This window comes from Hylobates moloch, unplaced genomic scaffold (assembly GCF_009828535.3).
Source record: "Hylobates moloch isolate HMO894 unplaced genomic scaffold, HMol_V3 SCAFFOLD_16, whole genome shotgun sequence".
NCBI classification, from domain to species: domain Eukaryota; kingdom Metazoa; phylum Chordata; class Mammalia; order Primates; family Hylobatidae; genus Hylobates; species Hylobates moloch.
The window spans coordinates 1,929,493-1,947,726 of NW_026652291.1; the positions used below are offsets into that span (position 1 = coordinate 1,929,493).

The 18,234-nt window shown below is 56.5% G+C and overlaps 1 protein-coding gene across 6 annotated transcripts; it reads right to left on the minus strand.

Moving 5' to 3' along the window:
• Positions 1 to 450: 450 nt before the first annotated feature.
• ZFYVE21 (zinc finger FYVE-type containing 21) lies at positions 451 to 18,220 on the minus strand. 6 transcript variants are annotated; one of them, XM_032134643.2, is made up of 8 exons: positions 17,989 to 18,217; positions 7,246 to 7,296; positions 6,168 to 6,336; positions 5,105 to 5,180; positions 4,906 to 4,997; positions 4,240 to 4,293; positions 1,351 to 1,493; positions 451 to 1,131 (listed from the first exon to the last, which is right to left on the minus strand). In XM_032134643.2, the coding sequence occupies exons 1-8, from the start codon at positions 18,124 to 18,126 to the stop codon at positions 1,096 to 1,098; spliced, it is 759 nt and encodes a 252-aa protein (XP_031990534.1). In that variant the 5' UTR covers positions 18,127 to 18,217; the 3' UTR covers positions 451 to 1,095. The 6 variants fall into 6 exon arrangements, with proteins under 6 accessions (XP_031990534.1, XP_031990535.1, XP_031990536.1 ...); XM_032134644.2 differs by lacking the exon at positions 1,351 to 1,493 and having other exon boundaries at positions 17,989 to 18,220; XM_032134645.2 differs by lacking the exon at positions 4,240 to 4,293.
• Positions 18,221 to 18,234: the final 14 nt, after the last annotated feature.

Genomic DNA, 18,234 nt, shown 5'->3' on the forward strand with positions numbered 1-18,234 from the left:
CCCAGGCCCAGCTTCAAGGCAAGGAGGGCGCTTCGCTGAGGTGTGAATTGTACGTACAGGCTTTTTATATACCAAAAGTATTTTTTGACTAGACCATTCAAAGCTACCTGAACTATGTTGGAAATTTTTTTTTTTTCTCATTAAAATACAGGCCCTTAGGCTCTATTTTTCATGTATGAGTCTTGTGTGTAATTTATGTAAAAATGTGTGTATAGAGTCACTGATGCAGCACTGTAGCCCATCACCTTGGAGCATTGACTGTACAGTGTGGTGAAGCAAAGTGAACGCCATTGTAGAGCAGCGTGGCCACTGCCAGCCCCGACGCTGCTGACGCTGTGTAAATGTGCACAATAAACTCGTCTCACCCCGGCGGCTGTGAGTCTTCTTTCTGGAGCCAGACTGTGCTGTGGCACGAGGGTTCAAGTGATCTGGACACAGGAAGGCGAGGCCTTGTCCGTATGTTCAAAATAGGTTTTAATCATAAGCTTTATATACAAATTGCTGTACAGTCATCTTAATAAAGTGAAATAGTGAAAAGTACAAAACACAAAGCCCCCACATTCCCCTTGGTGAAGTATCAAAGGATCACTCACAGCCCAGAAGCCCCAGATTAGTGACAAGGTAAGTGGACAGTCTGTAAAACAGGCTAAGGCAAGTGCTGTAAACTGGCTATTAGAGGCGAGCAGGCTCCACTGCAGACCAGAAGCCTGAGTTCCTACTACCCAAACTGGTTCTGTGGAAGAATTAAATGAAATGAATATTGATGGGCCAGAACCTTCTAGTAAACCTGGGAACTCATAAAAACAGTATATATTATGCTAAAAATAGTTTAGCAGTAGTGTAGCTCAGTCTCTCCCACCCCCAATTAAGTATTTGACAATACACAAATTCTAAAACATGAAGCTGTTTAAAGCATTAATAAACTGAACATATTGCACTAGATAAGTGAACACTTCTGTTTCTCCAAATACATGAGTTGCATTTCCCAGCACAAGCAGGATTAATCCCTGTGGTACGCAAGGAGCAGGCTCTGCTGTTCCAAGCGACTCAGTCCTGGTGACCACATGTACTCCAAGCTCAGCCCCACGTAGAGTTTTACTGGTCCCGAGATTCGTAGAGGAGCTTGGCAGCCTGCGGATCAGACAAGATCAACACAGTGAGGCCTGCTTGGTCCTGTGCCTGGTGGAGCCAAGCCTGTGTGCATTGCAGGGGAGATGGCGTGGGCACCCCAGCTGAGGGGAACAGGTTGTGGAGATAGGGGGCAAATGGCAGGACACAGAGCTTCCTCTGGGAAAGGCAAGCTTTTGTCTAAGCCAAAAGGCCCAGCCTCCCTGGCCTGGGCTCAGGTACCTTGTGCATGGCCACTAGCCACGCCACCGCCTGCCTCCTGCCCACATTCGCGTCTTCCACCGCTGTCAGCTTCAGCTGGGTCACACCCTCCGTCCCCGGCACTGTATACTGCAGGAACATGCCTGTGGCCCGTGCGTTGCCTCCTGGAGGAGGGAGACGAGGTAAGATGGCCCAAAGGAGACCCTGAGTGCCCAGGTGGCCACCAGCCCCAAGGCGGTGGCCAGGACACCTTCCTAACCTTGTGCTGCTCCAAGCGTAGCCTGGCGGTGAGGGCTGGTGCTGAGGAGCACCCAGGGAACACCATCTCCTCAGGCCTCTGAGAGGAGACCTCAAGCTCACAGGGGGGTGGGAGAGGGACCAAGACACTCAGCCGGGTGCCCCAGGGCCCGGGACAAACAACAAGAGCCACATCACCACAAGAGGCCTCCTTCTTGGCTAATTGAGGCGCTGCTGTGCCCTGGGGCCTGTGGTGGTTCCTGCCTTCAGAGAACCCCCAGACAAGACTAGCTCCTGCAGAGTGTGCCCACCTGCACCCAGGGCTGGGGGAAGAGTGGAGGCCACCTTGAGAGCGCCCTGGCCACCGACAGGCCAAACAGATGGTCAGGGTCACAGCTGGCCTCATACCCAGGAGTCAGAGGCCTCAGCCATCCCACTGTTGAGAAGCAGGGCCAGCACAGAGGGATTGTCAGTACAAAGGCCCAGTGCCAGGGAAATGCCACCCCAGCCTGGTCACGGGCCACCTCCCCAGACCCAGCACCCACGTTGGGGACTGGTCTCTGGGACCCAGGCTCCCCGTCTTTGGGCGGTGACCAGCTGTTCCAGTGACAATGACTCAATTCCAGCACTTGCTCCAACAATAAACTGCTGAAGAGAGCGGCTCTTCAGTCAGGGCTGGTGTTGAAAGAGACCCATGGGATGCAGCCTCCCATGAACTTGATGACTTGGGAGGGAAGCCCCATCGTGAGCAATCACTGACCTCTCAGGAGACACCCTCCATCGGACACACATCTCCCTATCAGCACTCAGGGCCGGCTCTTCTGCCGGTTGGTGGAGTGGGCGCCAAGGCTGCAGTTGGAGGCGCACCAACCACGCTTGGAGGCCTAAGCAACCTATGACATGCTGTCCCCTGGGAGGCCCCGGAACCACACTTTTTTTTTTTTCCCCAAGACGGAGTTTTTGCTCTTGTTGCCCAGGTTGGAGAGCAGTGGCGCGATCTCGGCTCACTGCACCCTCCGCCTCCCGGGTTCAAGCGATTCTCCTGCCTCAGCCTCCTGAGTAGCTGGGATTACACCCAGCTATTTTTTTTGTCTTTTTAGTAGAGACGGGGTTTCTCCATGTTGGTCAGGCTGGTTTCGAACTCCCGACCTCAGGTGATCTGTCCGCCTTGGCCTCCCAAAGTGCTAGGATTACAGGCATGAGCCACCGTGCCTGGCTTATTATTATTTTTTGAGTCTGTTGCCCAGGCTGGAGTGCAGTGGTGCCATCTCGGCTCACTGCAACTTCCGCCTCCTGGGTTCAAGTGATTCTCCTGCCTCAGCCTCCCGAGTAGCTGGGAGGCTACAGGCACCCGCCACCACACTCGGCTAATTTTTGTATTTTTAGTACAGACAGGGTTTCACCATGTTGCCCAGGCTGGTCTCGAACTCCTGACCTCAGGTGATCTGCCCGCCTCAGCCTCCCAAAGTGCTGGGGTTACAGGCGTGGGCCACTGTGCCGGGCCTCTGGAACCACACTTTCATAAGCCCGGATCTATGGTTAGGGCACGCCCCCCCAGCCCCGACACTGGGGAACCTTGCCTGTCAGTGTAACGTCCTGCCTGGGCTCTAGAGCAGGGTGACCATGGCTCTGCTCACTGCCTGCATTTGCTTGATAAAGCACCACTGGATCATAGCCATGGCCATCTGTCACCCTGTCTTCTGCAGCCGCCTCCGCCTTCACCACAGCACACGTGACCAGCAAAGGTTTACTATCTGGCCTTGAAAGAATGAGTGTGTGGCCTGCCCTGCAGGGCCCATGCTGGCAGGCGGCCCCTTGGCTGCCTTCAGGTCAGGGGACTGTTCCTACTGTCCCCACCCCCACCGGAAGACAGGGTGCTGGGGTCTGAGGGGCTCTACTGAGACTGGGCAGAGCGGGGCTCACTGCACCCCACAAACCACAAGGGGGACACAGTGCCAGAAGCCCTGGGGAGGGTCTGCCCAGGAGAGCAGTCCGGGAGGCTGTGTTGCCCTGGCCTCCTGAGGCACTGGCCTTCATCTGATGCCCCTAAACACTGGCCTTCATCTGAGCCTCAGGCTCCCCAGGAGGAGGCAGCCAGAGAGGGGTGCCTGTGGTGACCCCCGCTTCTCCAGACCCTACCCTTTGCACCTGGGCGTCTATACCTTGCAGCCTGCTCAAGGCAACCAGCTTGATGCCATCCCGGCTCCACACACATCCCTGAGCTCAGGACAGAACACTGGCCTGGGCGTCTCACCTCATCATTCAGGAGGCTGACAGTAGTGCCAGGAGAGTCAGGGGTCCCAGGAGGCCACATTGAGCTGGGGAGCAGCAGGCCTCGGTGGGAAGGGCAATGTTGGGAGAGGCCCCGAGGGCAGGTGAGCACCCATGCCCCCTGGCCTCAGCCTGTTCAGGGCTGGCAGGTACTGACAGCTGTCAATTGCTGGGTAACTCTCCCCCGAGACAGAACTGGGAAAGTACATCTGCTGCGGTATCTTCATTTACGCTTTATAAACCCACGTATCAGACCCAACATCTCTCTTAAGTCAACCAAAATAAGTGAATTCCGGTTTCACAAAGAACCTTGGCATGGACCACCCCATGGACAGAAGCCAGGTGGCGAGGGGAACGGACCCGCTGCATGCAGGAAGCCCCGGAGAGGAGGAAGAGGCTGACCTTCAGAGGCAGGCTGGCTCCCTAGGAGGCTGGTGTAAGCGTGAATGTCTTTTTCTATGGCAAGAAGGTGGGCAGGCAGTGGCGAGAAGGAGCAACCAAGAGCCGGTGAGAGAACGGAAGGAAAGCAACATGAGTTACGGCACACGCATCTGTCAGCACAGTTTGCAGATAACGGGATGCGAGCTCCCCGTCAGCAGAGTTTAGTGGAGAGGCCCAGGCTGGGCCAAAGCTCACCAGGAAATGCATCAGGGGCTTAGTCTGCACAGACGCCTGCAGGAGGAGGGCTGACGTGCTGGCTCCCGATGAGCCACCACTCAGACCTTTTTGGGGATCTCAGTTATTGCATTTGGGGCTTTATCCTTGGTTTGAGTCCAACAATAAACGGAATGATACATTAGAGCATTTAGAGCAGAGGAAATCATTATGATATGCTAAGGCAAATTTCCCTTTGTTGTCTTACAGTTTTAAGTCTCCACTCACCTGGCGAGTTCTAAAGCCACTGAGTAAATACACGCCCCCCAAAAGAGGAAAAGGCAGGTTGTCCTGGAAACCCAGCAGACCCCGCGCCTCAGGGCGGCTGCCTGATCCCAAAAGTGCACGCCCCTCTTGTCACCCACACATGGCACCAAACCCTCCTGGCTTAGGAAAGGACGTGCTGGCATTTACCTCCAGGAGGGAAGCCTTCTGTGAGGATCTGCACGGTGGAAATGTGTACAATTTCGATTTCATAGTGGCTGTCTCCATCCAGAAACAAGTATCTACATCAAATAAAAGCGTCCAAATCGGGTCACTCTCAGGCTCAGTGCCACCGAGGCTCCCGGTCTGTGACAACGCTGCCCCGTGCCAAGCAGGATCCGGTTCTTACCTCTGGTTATTGGAAAGACGACAAATCATAGTTTCAGGTTTCTCTGAGTTTCCAAACGTGACAAGGAAGGTGGCTCCTTGGGAACACAAAAGCAAACGTGAGAACAGGGTCTGCTTCTTTTCCACCTAACCCTTCCCACGAGTACCAGTAGGAGACACACGCACAGAGGACAGAGTGAAAACAGCAAGAAACAAACCACAGCTTTGTTCTAAGGACCTCTTCAGCTGAGCAAAAAGGCAGTCATGGATCAAGGGTTTAAGAGGTAAACCAAAAGGCGCTGCTCTAGACAGGTTCTGCTTGCTTACAAAGCTCCTAGAAATTCTTTTACATCCTTCAAAGGATGCAGGGAATTCATCACCAAAGTTCAGATCAAAGAACAATAAACCCCTCTGCTCACACGTCCTAAGAGCTGGCAGGACAGGACCAAGACAGCAGAAAGGAGGCACAACAAAGCCATGGACCATGCCCGTTTCACACAGGACGGAGCTGTGGGCAGGAAGGCAGGGGGTCCCAGACCCCATGGCAGGCAGGCAGGGGACAGGAGGCTGGGACGGCAGTGGCCAGAGGTGGGCGGGCAGTGGGGAGAAGGTGCTGCTCGTTGCTCAGAGATTCCAGGGAGGCACACCCTAAGCCCCTGGAGAATGCCCCTCTCCCACACCAGGTCCCCAGAGATGGCTGAAAACCGGGTCTGCATCGTGCTACTGGGCAAAGGTCTCCGGACTCTTATCGAGGAGCCACAGTGGTCGCAAAGGCCCGAGCGCCGGCGCCGGGTTCCACCTGGGGGAAGGGGGAAGGCGCTGCCTGGGCCCAGGGCCTCCCCTCCCACCTGATGGACGTGCCCAGCAGAGTCAGCACCAACATTTTAGACGACATTCCGTCTCTGAAAAGAAGGGAAGGCTCTATAACTGCTTCTAAACGAATCCAGGAGAAAACGGGGAAGGGAGGGAAGGCGAGAGAACGTCAAAGAGAAGCAGAACGCCCCGTGCACAGCCCACAGCATCGCCACAGACACGATGAGCCGGCTGGCGGAGCGCGCAGGACTGTGCAGGACACCCGTCCTTACCGCTCAGGAGCACTTTGAGCTGCTTGTCGTAGAACTCCGCCTCCTTGTGGGACACCAGGGCGCACTCCGCGCACTGCCGCACGGGGTCCACAAAGCACATGCGCCGCAGCGGCACCTTCTGGCTGCAGCACCTATCGCAGAAGCACTTCCCGCAGCGGCGACAGTGGTGCTGGGCAGATGCGGGAGGATTGGCAGTGAGGAGGGGCAGGGGACAAGCGGCCCCGGGTGTGGCCCCTGCTGGCCTGGCACTCCCCGGGCCACGCCTAAACGCGAAGCCCCAGTGCCGGCCGCTGCACACGCGCACCTCCTGACGCCAGCCCCTGGGCTCCCCACCACACAGCAGGGCTCCGCCTCACCTGGGAAATGAGGCCCTTTTTTCAAAATCATGGATCCAAATGGCTGTTTTTTCAGCTTTCTTTCAACTACCCAAGTCCCACTGCTTAGGACGCCCTCGGGCCTCGGGGCGCCATGAGCTGGTCACACATTAGGGGCAAGACACTTCGCGAGGGCAAAGCGGCACGGGGACAGGGCGGAGGGGGCGGGGGAGGCGGGGGACAGGTGGGTGCACAGGCCTCGCAAGCTGCACCCCCACCCCATGGCGTCTGGCAGAATCAGCACAGTCACTTTCCACGGAAACAGGGCATGGCTGACACTCAAAACAAGCCATAATGGCTGGGCGTGGTGGCTCACACCTGTAATCCCAGCACTTTGGGAGGCCGAGGTGGGAGGATCATTTGAGGTCAGGAGTTCCAGACCAGCCTGGCCAACATGGTGAAACCCCATCTCTACTAAAAATATAAATATTAGCCAGGCGTGGTGGCAAGCCTCTGTAATCCCAGCTACTCAGGAGGCTGAGGCAGGAGAATCACTTGAACCCGAGAGGCAGAGGTTGCAGTGAGCCGAGATGGTGCCACTGCACTCCAGCCTAGGCACCAAGAGCGAAACTCTGTCTCAAAAAAAAAAACAACAAAAAAAAAACGAGCCATAAGATGACATCCGTCCCCTGCCAGAAGGGGCAGCTGTCCTGTCGGGGGCCCTCCCCTCTTCCCACCACTCCCACTCAGCAGCCTCAGCTCACCTTTCTGGTGAGAAAGTCAAACTTGGCATCACACTGCATACATCTCCGACACTGGGAAAGAGACGACAAAGCGTTAAAACCCAGCTTGGTCACTCGCCACGTCGCTGGGGCACGACCACGGGCTGCTGAGAAAGCTGGGCCCTGCCACTTCCCCACGCACTCAAGCAGCCTGAGGCAGGCAGGGTTGTGACGCAGGACGGTGGACTGGCCGCCTGTGCCCAGGCTCCGGAGCCAATGCGGTGGGGTGCAGGCTGGTCCAAGGCCTGCAGGAGATGCACCCAGCGTACCCATGGGGCCTGAGGTGGGCTTGGGGTTTGACTGTCTCAAAGCAGAGCGCGCATCCTGGCACTTCAGGTCCCTCCACACAGGACCCAACAGTAGTTCACCTTAACAACGCCTTTTTGGCCCTGGTCCTGTTACTGGAACCAAAGGGCAACGCCACAAAGCGACTAGGAAACCCACAGCAGGAGCCAACCTAAACCCCTAAACCAGGGAAGGCTGTGCGAGCACCCACTTCACAAAGGAGGTGAGCATGGGGAGCTGCTGATTCTGGGGTTGTGCACCAGCCAGCAAAAGCCCAGGTATCTGAGACATAAAGCTTATTATTCTGGTCCTTTACTTGGAGTCCTGGCGTGCATGCCCTGACCCCCGCCTGTGAGGGAACCCCTGGAAGCAGCTGAAGCACACACAGGCCGGTGTGTGTCACGGGGGTGGGCGCCAGGTCTGGGGACGCCCTGAAGATGCTTCCTCAGCTGGAGGACTCAGGCGCAGAGAAGCTCTAAGACTCACAAGCCAGGGCTCACAAGGCTGGACTTTGTTGGCAAAGAGAGTTCTATGCACACAGAATGTACAAAGGCGGACAGAAACAGGAAGGTGACTGGGCTCAGGGCCCACCAGGAATTCTGACAGCACAAGACCTGGGAACTGGGCAGGTGGCCATGGGGCTCACTTTCCCCAAGGGGTCACAGCAGGCCTGAAACCCCATGGCAAGGTGGTGCTGCCCCGGCACCTCAGATGCTTGGTCGGTCTAAGGGTGAAGGTGGAATTGAAATCAATCAGTTAGAAATAAAACAGATTTAAGATGCTCCCTGCATTTCCACTGCTTCACTTGGCTAGACAAAAAAAACTTGTCACCAAAGCACAGGGTACGTTTACCAAGCACCCAGAGACACACACGTGGTGGTGTATGCTGAAGCCCCCACTGACGCTGGGCTCTCAGCCCCTGCCAGGAGGCCCTCACTGAGGAGGCCACAAGCCCAAGGTCATGCCCCACTGTGGGCAGCCATGGCCACCCGGCCAACTCCTTAGAAAAACCAGCCAGGCCTCCAAGCTCCATGGCTCAGCTTCTCGCAGCAGCCCCAGATGGAGTGCGGCCCGGCGAGGTGCCTGCTGGCGCACGACCACCACGGACGGTGTGGTCTGAGGGGCGTGGGTCCCAGCTGTGCCTGCCGCCTCCACTTAGAACAGCAAGCCGGATGCATTTACCACTTGCAGGGGGTTCCTAGCTCGAACCTCCTCATGACCACGGGACGAAGTCACCGTGAACTCGCTCACCCTCCGTACCAAAGGCACGGAACTCCAAACCTCCGCTGGGAAGGCTCCGGCCTGGCCTGGCCGCCTCCTGCGCATTCCAGATGGCAGGGGGACCCTGAGGCCAGCATGAGTGCAGCATGAGGACGCCGCCATCGCCGCCAGCTCCCCCGCTCTGACAGCAGGGACTCCAATCCAAGGGGAAGACGTTCAGACCTGGCTCTGAAGGAAATCTGTCACCGTGCATTCTTTTAACAGAGTGAAGGACACTTTCGCCATGAAAATGGTCCCCGGATTTGGTGAGCCAGAACAGCCTTTTTCAAAGCTGGGCCTCGGTGCTGCCCACCGGCTCCCCAACAGGCCCTTCAGCAGCACATGGGGGCTGCGGGACCCAGGACGCCTCGCCTCCCTCAGCTTCATGAGAACACGACCCTTGTGCTCTGGGGTCCTTGGTAAGGATGAAACAAGAAGGTCCCAGCGAGGCTGCCGCCTGGTGTGACAAGCACACCCCGCTTTGGTCCTCAGTGTCAGAGACCTCGGTGGCGGGTGGTGAACTAGAAACAGGTGTGGGTTAAATGAACCAGTGACTGAACAGTGTGAATCAAAGGGGGTCCTCTTGGGAGAGATGGAGGGTCTTTTGGCTTCTGATGATTAAGGACTCCGCCGAATATTGACCAAGAATCATCCATGTTCAAAGCACAATAATCCTCAAAAGAGATGTAAGAGAAGACCTTCGCTCCACGAAGAGCCCCCTTTTCCCTTCCAGGGGAAGGAGGGGGCCCCCAAACGAGACCAGGAATTACCTGGCGAGCATACACTGAGGGCCTGAAGTCTCGAAAAGGAGGCAGACTGGAGGTGGCCACAGCATTACCAAGCCACACAAGAGCTCAGACGTCTTATCTAACGCGAGAGCCGCCTCAGAGCTCCATCAAGGACAGACGGGCTGTGCTGGCACCGACAAGCAGCTGACAGGGCTCAGCCCCTCCGTGGGAAAGCTGCTCCCACACGCATGGCACTGTTCCAGCCCAACTCTGGGCTGGCGAACACTGCTGGGGCTGATTCCACAACAAGGCAGGCAAGGCCTGTGGGGTCACCAGGGCTGAGCACCTTCTGGAACACTTCTGAGCCAGGGTGGGGACTGCGCGGCCGCCCAATCCCCCAGTGCCTCTGACATGGCTGCACAGCCTCCCTGTGGTCTGGGGGCCCAGCCGTGGACCCTCCACCACCCCGCCCTGATCCTCTCCCTCACAGGCATGGGGACTCTTCCCTGCCCTGCACCCCTCCTCTGGGAAGTCCAACCCCTTCTCTGAGCCCCAGAAGACGCTGGTGCGGAGGAGCTGCTCCGATGCGGCGCCATCACAGCCGCCACCCTCACCGTGTCCCCGCCACCTGCACTGTGCAAAGGCAGGGGCCTCCGTCCAGCCTGCGGGACCCACACACGCAGCACAGGAAGCCTGCAGCCCCTCCACAGGGGGCTCGGAGACAGTCCACATCAGGTGCCAAGTGCCCACTGTGCTTAGTTGGCAGAACAGAGTCTGGTGGTCCTGGGACTCTGCAGATGCTTCTGGAAGGAGTCCTCTGGGGTCCACAGCCACATGTGTACGCTCACTGTAGGAGGACAGAGGTCCCAGTTGTGGCGCACATCAGGGGCCCTTCAGACGCCATTCTGCAGCGAGACTGGCCCCTCGTGACCCGCACGAGGGCCTCATCCCTGCTGAGTTCCATGTCGCCACTGCCCCAACTCAGGCAGGCAGGTCCTGAGCTTTGTGAGATCCCACAACCAGCCTTTTTTTGTTTCCCTTTGCTTTTAAGCTGCTTCCTGGACTTGGAAACCAGGCCTGGCCCATCCCAGCCTTCTGGAAGCATCTACAAAGTCCAGCTGGCAGCTCTGCCAGGGGCTCCCTGCCCACGGGCTGTGGGCGTTGGCTGGCTGTTCCCCGCCCTGATTGTGCTTTAGCCCAGCCCTGCCATTGCCCTCGAATGGACCTGTTGGTTCTGGAACGTTCTGCCTGCTGTGCGGTGGCACAGTCCCTGCCTCTGTGTGGTGGCCCCTTCCCTGACCCCAGACATCCACTAGCCACAGAATCCACTAGAATCTGCTAGAGAAAGCTTCTCGGGGGTTTTAACTCTGAGCTTAAGCAAACACGAAGCCACATTATCACCAGGTCCCAGTGAGAATAACTGTTGATGGTCTCTCTGTGGTGACCCTGGCCCACAGTGCCCGATAGAAGGGGAGAGCGCTCTCAATATTCTCAGCAGACAGTGGTGAAAGAGGACTGCTTTTCACATTTACTGTGCAGTTTGTGTATGGGCAAGCTGAAAGGCCAATTTCTAAATACAACACCACACTGCTGGAGCAGTGGCTCATGCCTGTAATCCCAGCACTTTGGGAGGCTGAAGCAGGAGGATCACTTGAGCCCAGGAGTTTAAGACTAGTCTGGGCAACACAGCAAGGCCCTGTCTCTACAAACATTTTTTTTTTTTTTGAGACGGAGTCTCACTCTGTCGCCCAGGCTGGAGTGCAGTGGCGTGATCTCAGCTCACTGCAAGCTCCACCTCCCGAGTTCACACCATTCTCCTGCCTCAGCCTCCCGAGTAGCTGGGACTACAGGTGCTCGCCACCATGCCCGGCTAATTTTTTGTATTCTTAGTAGAGATGGGGTTTCACTGTGTTAGCCAGGATGGTCTGAATCTCCTAACCTCGTGGATCTGCCCACCTCGGCCTCCCAAAGTGCTGGGATTACGGGCATGAGCCACCGCACCTGGCCCGAACATTTTTTTTAATGAGCCGGGCGTGATGGTGCACACCTGTAGTCCCAGCTACTTGGGAGGCACAGCTGGGAGGACAGCTTGAGCACAGGAGGTCGAGGCTGTAGTGAGCCATGTTCATGCCACTGCACTCTAGCCTGGGTAGCAGAGTGAGACTCTGTCTCAAAAAAAAAAAAAAGACCACACCTAGGATTTACTCCCTTAAAAAATATAAGTGATCCAGAAGTTTATTACTCTAAATAATCAATTTGAGCTCAGATGTATAGATTTTTAAATAAGGTAATTTCCTATTGATATTAGTGAAAGAAATTTTAAAAATTATCAATAGAGCAATTTAATATGAAATAAAGCAATGGATGAAGACATAAGGTAAAACTACTGCCAAATACCTACCGCGCCAGTAAGCACGCCCCGCAAAGGAAGCGCAGGCACAGCAAGCCGGGCACCAGACCAGGCTCCCACCAGCGCCTCCTTTAATTGGACCCAGCAGCTCTGATGTTCAGTGAAACAGCTATTTTAGGAGCTTGGGAGAATACACCAAAGCCCAGAAACCAAGTGTGATTCATCCGTTTTCACCGTAGGTGGCCAGCGGTGTCTGGAATGCCAGCCTCTGTCTGCATCACATCCCAGGTACACGTGTCACCACCAGGGTGGGCTGGAGCAGACTTTCAAACCAGCACATTCGCCGGGGAAACCAAAACCTCCAAGAATAACCCAATGAAACAGGCCTCAAGACGTTTAGTGAGGAAAATGAATAAATAAATAATAAAGGTGTTTAGTGAGGGCCACAAGGCTAGAGGTGCAGGCTGTGACAAACACACAGAGACGAAGAGGGAGAGTGAGGCAGGGTCAGCTTGGGCAGTGCCCCTAATAACACCCATCTGCTGCCCGACCCTCTTGCCCAAGCCAAGCAGATAAGCCTGCTAACGACAGACACTGCCCCTGGGATGGACGGCGGGGCCCAAGTGCTCTCCAGGAGCCCTCGTGCTCTGTGCAGTGGCGTCATTGAGGCAGCCTCGGCCCAGGCCTCTCTGGGGCGCCTGGCACTCACTTCCACAGGAGGCCTCCGCGGCCACCTTGCAGGGCTCAGCACAGGCTTGGCGGGAAGCTGAATGGACACAGAAGGAGCTGTCTCGAGGGAAGCGGGGCTAAGAGGGAGCGAGGACCAGGGCAGGCGCAAGCAGACGGCTCCCAGTGACATTTCAGAACACACTTCCCCTGGCTGCCTACAGGAGTCAGAGCCCTGGGCACTCGTCCCCTCCCTGCTAGTTCAGTAAACCACAACTGACTTGCACCCACCCTGCCAGATGACATGCTCGGAGGCCGTCAAGGCAGATGCCATAAACTAGGCTTCCCAGTGGGTAAGCAAGATGGCCACGAGCAATGAAAGAAGAAACCAGGTCAGGTGTGGTGGCCACACCTGTAATCCCGGCACTTCGGGAGGCTGAGGTGGGAGGACTGCTTGAGCTCAGGAGTTTCAGACCAGCCTGAGCAACACAGCACGACCCTGTCTCTATAAAATAAAACCTAAAAATTAGCTGGGCGTGGTGGCGGGTGCCTATGGTCCCAGCTACTCGGGAGGCTGAGGCAGGAGAATCGCTTGAACCCGGGAGACGAAGGTTGAAGTGAGCCGAGATTGCGCCACTGCGCTCCAGCCTGAGCGACAGTGAGACTCCGTCTCAAACAAAACAAAAAAGAGAAATCGTGAAACCCGCCGTTCCTCCACAGTAGAGCACGGAGCTCCTTAGAGACCTGCAGGTCGAGACCCGCTCCCCCACTCTAAAGCAACAGGAACAGCCCCTCGAGGGTCACAGGGCAGCTCCTCAGAACCAGCACCTGGCCCACCCCAAAGAGTGGGGTTTGGCAGCACACAAGAAACCAAAAGCGCCTCCACCCTCAAGGTCAATATAATCTGAAAGTATAGTTTAGGGAGTTTAAATGGATGTTCAAAAAAAGTTACCATAAAAAAAACGAAGTCTCAGGACATAGGCCGGACATGGACATAGAGGCCTGCCCTCCCTTTGAGGCTGGGGTGACAAAGGACATCAGGCCCCACCACGCACTCTGAGCTCCCACACTACAGTGAGAAGCATCACCCACTGGCTGGTGGGGCTCCCACAGTCAACTAATTCTCAGCCCCCCAAGAACTCGCCAATCAAAAAACAATTTAAATGCATGTATCAATGCACCTTTATTGAAAGACAATCAGGTTTAACTGGTAGAGCGTAACTCCTACAAACAGAAAAGGAATCCACGTCAAAGATTTAACTTATTAGTTAATGAGAGAACCAGTAAGACTAAAAACCCAGTTCAAAGGAGAATCCAAAGAGCAGACATGGATACAGGCCGTGAGGAAGGAAGATATGAGTTGTAAACTGGCTCCTCTCGCAGGGACCCTGCGGTGGGGTGTGTGAGAGAGGACGTCAACTTCACCTCTGAGGGACAAAATCTACTTGCATCTCAGGGACTAGAAACACGTGCGTTACTATCAGTCTTCTACAATTTGAAGCTGTCAGACAGTTTGAAGACGGTGACAGGTGCAGACACTATGATCGCATCCTGGGAGGGCTATGCTGAGGGCGGCCTGGCCTCCCACAGGACGCCCAGGAATCCTTTTTTGTGGCTTGAAAGTCTCAGTTTTACCTAATATCAGTAAAAGCTCTCCAGCCGTAACACAGCAACACCTTGTCTCAAAAAAAAAAAAAAAGCTCTTAGCCAGCCACAGGGACCCTTGAGAAGCTCGCCGGTGTCCCTGGCAGTATCTCATGAGGCTGCTGGTTCCCAGAACACCTGCGGAGGCTCTGGCAGTCCCTCGCACCTCACAGGGGTGAGCTTTGCCCAAGCGCTGAGATCCTGGAAATAATTCTGAAACCCCCCACCCTGCAGTGCGCTGGGAAAGCCTTCCGCCAAGAACCACCCTCCCCATTCGAGCCAGAGAGCACAGATGCCGCCCTCGTCCACCTGCAGCAAGGCCCTGCACATTCCCATTCTCTGTCTCAGAAAACACTGGCCATTTCTCCTCATGATCAACTGGAACACAATTCCCTTACCTGGACTTTTTTTTTTTTTTTTTTTTGAGACCCTGATGAAGTGGGACAGAGTCAACTACCATCCCTATTAATTGTGTTTTATTACCATTATTTTGTGGAGAGGGTCTCAGGTGCAGCTGCACAATCTCAGCTCACTGCAACCTCCGCTTCCTGGGTTCAAGTGATTCTCCTGTCTCAGCCTCCCGAGTAGCTGGAATTACAGGCACACACCACCACGCCCAGCTAATTTTTGTATTCTGGCCTCAGCTCTGTGATCTGCTGGAGGTCCTGACCCTCCACTGGCCCATCCCACCTCCCCAGCTTGATTCTTTCTAGCCTTGGCCACTCCTCCCTGCAAAAGAAAAGCCCTGTCCGGCCTGGCCTGTGAGACCCTCACAGAAAACTCAGGGTCCCTTGTTCTCCCCGCTGCACAGCCCCAGACGCCTCTAGCAACAGTCCTCACTTCAGATCTCTCCTCATCCGAGTCCAGGTTCGTGATCAGACACCCACGTGCTCTCTCCTCCCTGGTTCTGAATCTAGAGTATCCATCAAAGTGTCAACCCGCCAGCATGGAGCTGCGGTCATTGCTTCTGCCAGCACCACGGATGGGAGGTGGGAGGGGTGCACAGCGGCAAGGATTTTAAGGATAAAACTCAGGATCTCAGCTGCTTGTGACAAACCCAGATGGCTGCACGCCCGGACCGCCCACCCCCAAGCCCACTGCCTTGCGTCAGTGTCGGATATTTGATGGCAGAGTCAGACAAGCCCCAGAGATCATCTGAGGCTTCCTTCACACCCCCAAAGCACCTCTATCCAAAGTGGTGTCGCACGAAGCTTTACACACCGCCTCCGCCTCCCCTGCCCCACAGGTTCTTGAGGAGGCACAGACTGGAGAAACGATTCTCAACGGGTTCCGCGTCAGAGCGCCTTGAGAATCTGAGAGCTGCAGGCCACCTCTCTGAGAAAGGTGCATGTGTGCACACACTCTCCAGGGGTTTTTGCAGCACTTTAAAGGGATAACCCTCATGGGCCCAAACTGATAAACCAGCCCGGTCAGGCACCTGGTATTCGGGAGATGTGCAGTGGGCTGGATTCAGACTTCCCTGGCTAAGGACAGAGCCGGAATGAAAACGGACCAACACGTTTACAGATATGATGATGATGCCGATCGGCACACGGCCACAAAGCCAAGAACAATGTTACCCACCAGCCAAGTTCTACCAAATCCTCCTCTCCCCATTCCAAACCACCTCAAATACACCTATTGCCCACAACTGGTTATCTGCACATTTGAGTCACCTCCCGACAATCACCTTAGCGGCCCCAAGCACGCAGCCAGCACAGCGTAGCTCAGCGTCCCCTTCAGCATCGCCACGTCAGGCGACTGTTACCGTACGTGTCCCCTCGAGCTATTGCGACTAAAGCTGGACTTTATTCCAAATCTTCCAGCCCTTACTGCCCCGTTCTGAGTTCCTCCAGAACACTGTCTTTGGTCATTTCTGGCCTGTAGGACCATGCTCCAATAAAATTCACAACACAAAACTCAGAGACAACGTCCATCTTCATTAGAATGGTTTCTCTGTCCCCCAAGCCCACCCAGTGCTAGGACCTCCCTCAGCTGCTCCGATCCCAATTAATCATCCAAATATGGTGGGGGGCTCTGGAGGGGTATCCTGCCACCACGCCAGCGTGGGAATGAATCTTCTCTTCCACCGGGGCGCCACCTTGACTCAAGTGTTTCAACTCCACTCCGCCGGAAGTCACCGCAGGACTTCCACACAGTGCCTCAGCAGAGGCCACAAAGAAAGGCAGGGAAAAATGCTAAACAATTCAGCTGACACCAGAAGGGCTGTGGAAGAGAGAATGAAGGAGGGGAACACAGTGGTTAACTAAAAAACAGAACCGTAAGATCAGTGCATGTGTACAGTAGGCAGAAAGAAATTGTGCTTTGGTGGAAACCTCTGCCTCATCTTGGCCACACTTTCTCACGTGCTCCATACAGACGTGGAGTGTTTCTGTGCTATTAAGAGTTCATTACACCATAAATACAATTTTCACTTGTCAACTTAAATGTAAATTTTTAAAAGATGTCGTAGGAGGATGACTGGGGGAAGTGTCTAAAAAGACTCCTTAGGGTGGCGATACTGGGGACAGGTGAGCAGCACTGGTCTCGACTCTCCAGGACACGCTCAGTGACCGGTGACGGCTCCGTACACTGTAGATGCCTGAGACACTTCCCCAGAGTCACTCGAATTCCGTCCTGTCCCCGAGGCTCTGTGGCCGCCCACCCCCGCACCAGGCCTCCGACCAAGCTTCAATGAACCCAGTCAATTAGTGCTACTTTGACTCCTTGAACCTAGTTCCAACGTCTGCTTAGTTCTCTCACCTGAGGGAATTAAACGAATCTGTAACATGTGTTAGGCATGAAAGTCATATTACAAAAATTCTTTTTCTCCCCCAACTTTTTTTTTATCGTGGTAAAATCCACAGAACAGAAACTGGACACACCTGTTAGCGCACAGCCAGTGGGATTAAATGCACTCGGGGCCTTCCTAGTTGGCCAAGGGGCTGGTGTGAGGCAAAGGCACCTCCAATCAGGTCACAGGGAACCCCGCGGGAGGCCCAGCGGATGGCCTGGCTCAGGGACCCCACGCCCACGCCCCAATGTCTGCAGGAGTGGCCTGGGCAACTCCCGCCGTGTCTGGGCCTATGGGAAACGGATGCAGCACCCGCACTCCTTCAGACTGTCCAGTGGGCGACTGCGCTCTCGCTTCCGAGGTGGAGGGTGGTGTAGACGAAGGGAAAGTGGGGGCAGCCCGGCCCGCAGAGTGGGTCCTGGCCCTCCTCCCGGCCCGGCTTCTGAGCAGGAGGTGGCTTCGGAACCGGCCAGCCGCCCGCGGCACCGACGCCTCCCCTGGTTCCCGGGAGGGACCCCTGCGGGGCCGCCAGCTCCAGCGTTTCCGCGGACAGCACGCGCCCTCCCCACCGAGCCTGCGAGGAACGCGCTCCGCCTTCCACTTTCTCGGGAGCGAGCCCCAGCTCTCGGGACACAGTCCATACGCGTTAGCCCAGCACGAACCGGCCTCGGACAGGGCCGCACCCACCCCTGGGACCAGCCTGCGCCCCCGTCCTGCCTCCCGGCGCCCGCCCTGGACAGGTGCAGGGCCTCCTGCCCTGACAGGACCCCCGCACCGGGACCCCGCGCGCCTCCCGCCCTCCCCGCGGGCGCAGGAGCCTGAGGCGGCGGCCCGGGGATGCGGCCAACTTGGGAGAGAGCGGGGCGGGGGCCGGCTGGGGAAGGGGCCGCCCGGAGGCGGAGGGGGCGTCGCGGGAGCCTGGAAGCCCGCGGGGCCGGGCCGGGACGGTGGGGCGGCGGGGCAGGTCGGAGGCGCGGGACGGGGCGACGGCCACCCACCTCCTTGTCCGGGACCCACTGCGGCTCCTCCAGGCCGAACGGGCTTCCGAAGGCGCGGTGCTCGGGCACCATGCGCAGGCCGCTGGGGGAGCGCACCAGCTTCTTGGCGTCGCGGCGCGCGGACACTTCGGAAGACATGACGCCGCCTCAGCCTCCCGGCCAGCGGCCCCGCACCCGGCCCCTCGCCCAGCCTGGGGCACCGCCCGCCCCGCCCCGCCCCGCCCCGCCCCGCCCCGGTCCGCGCAC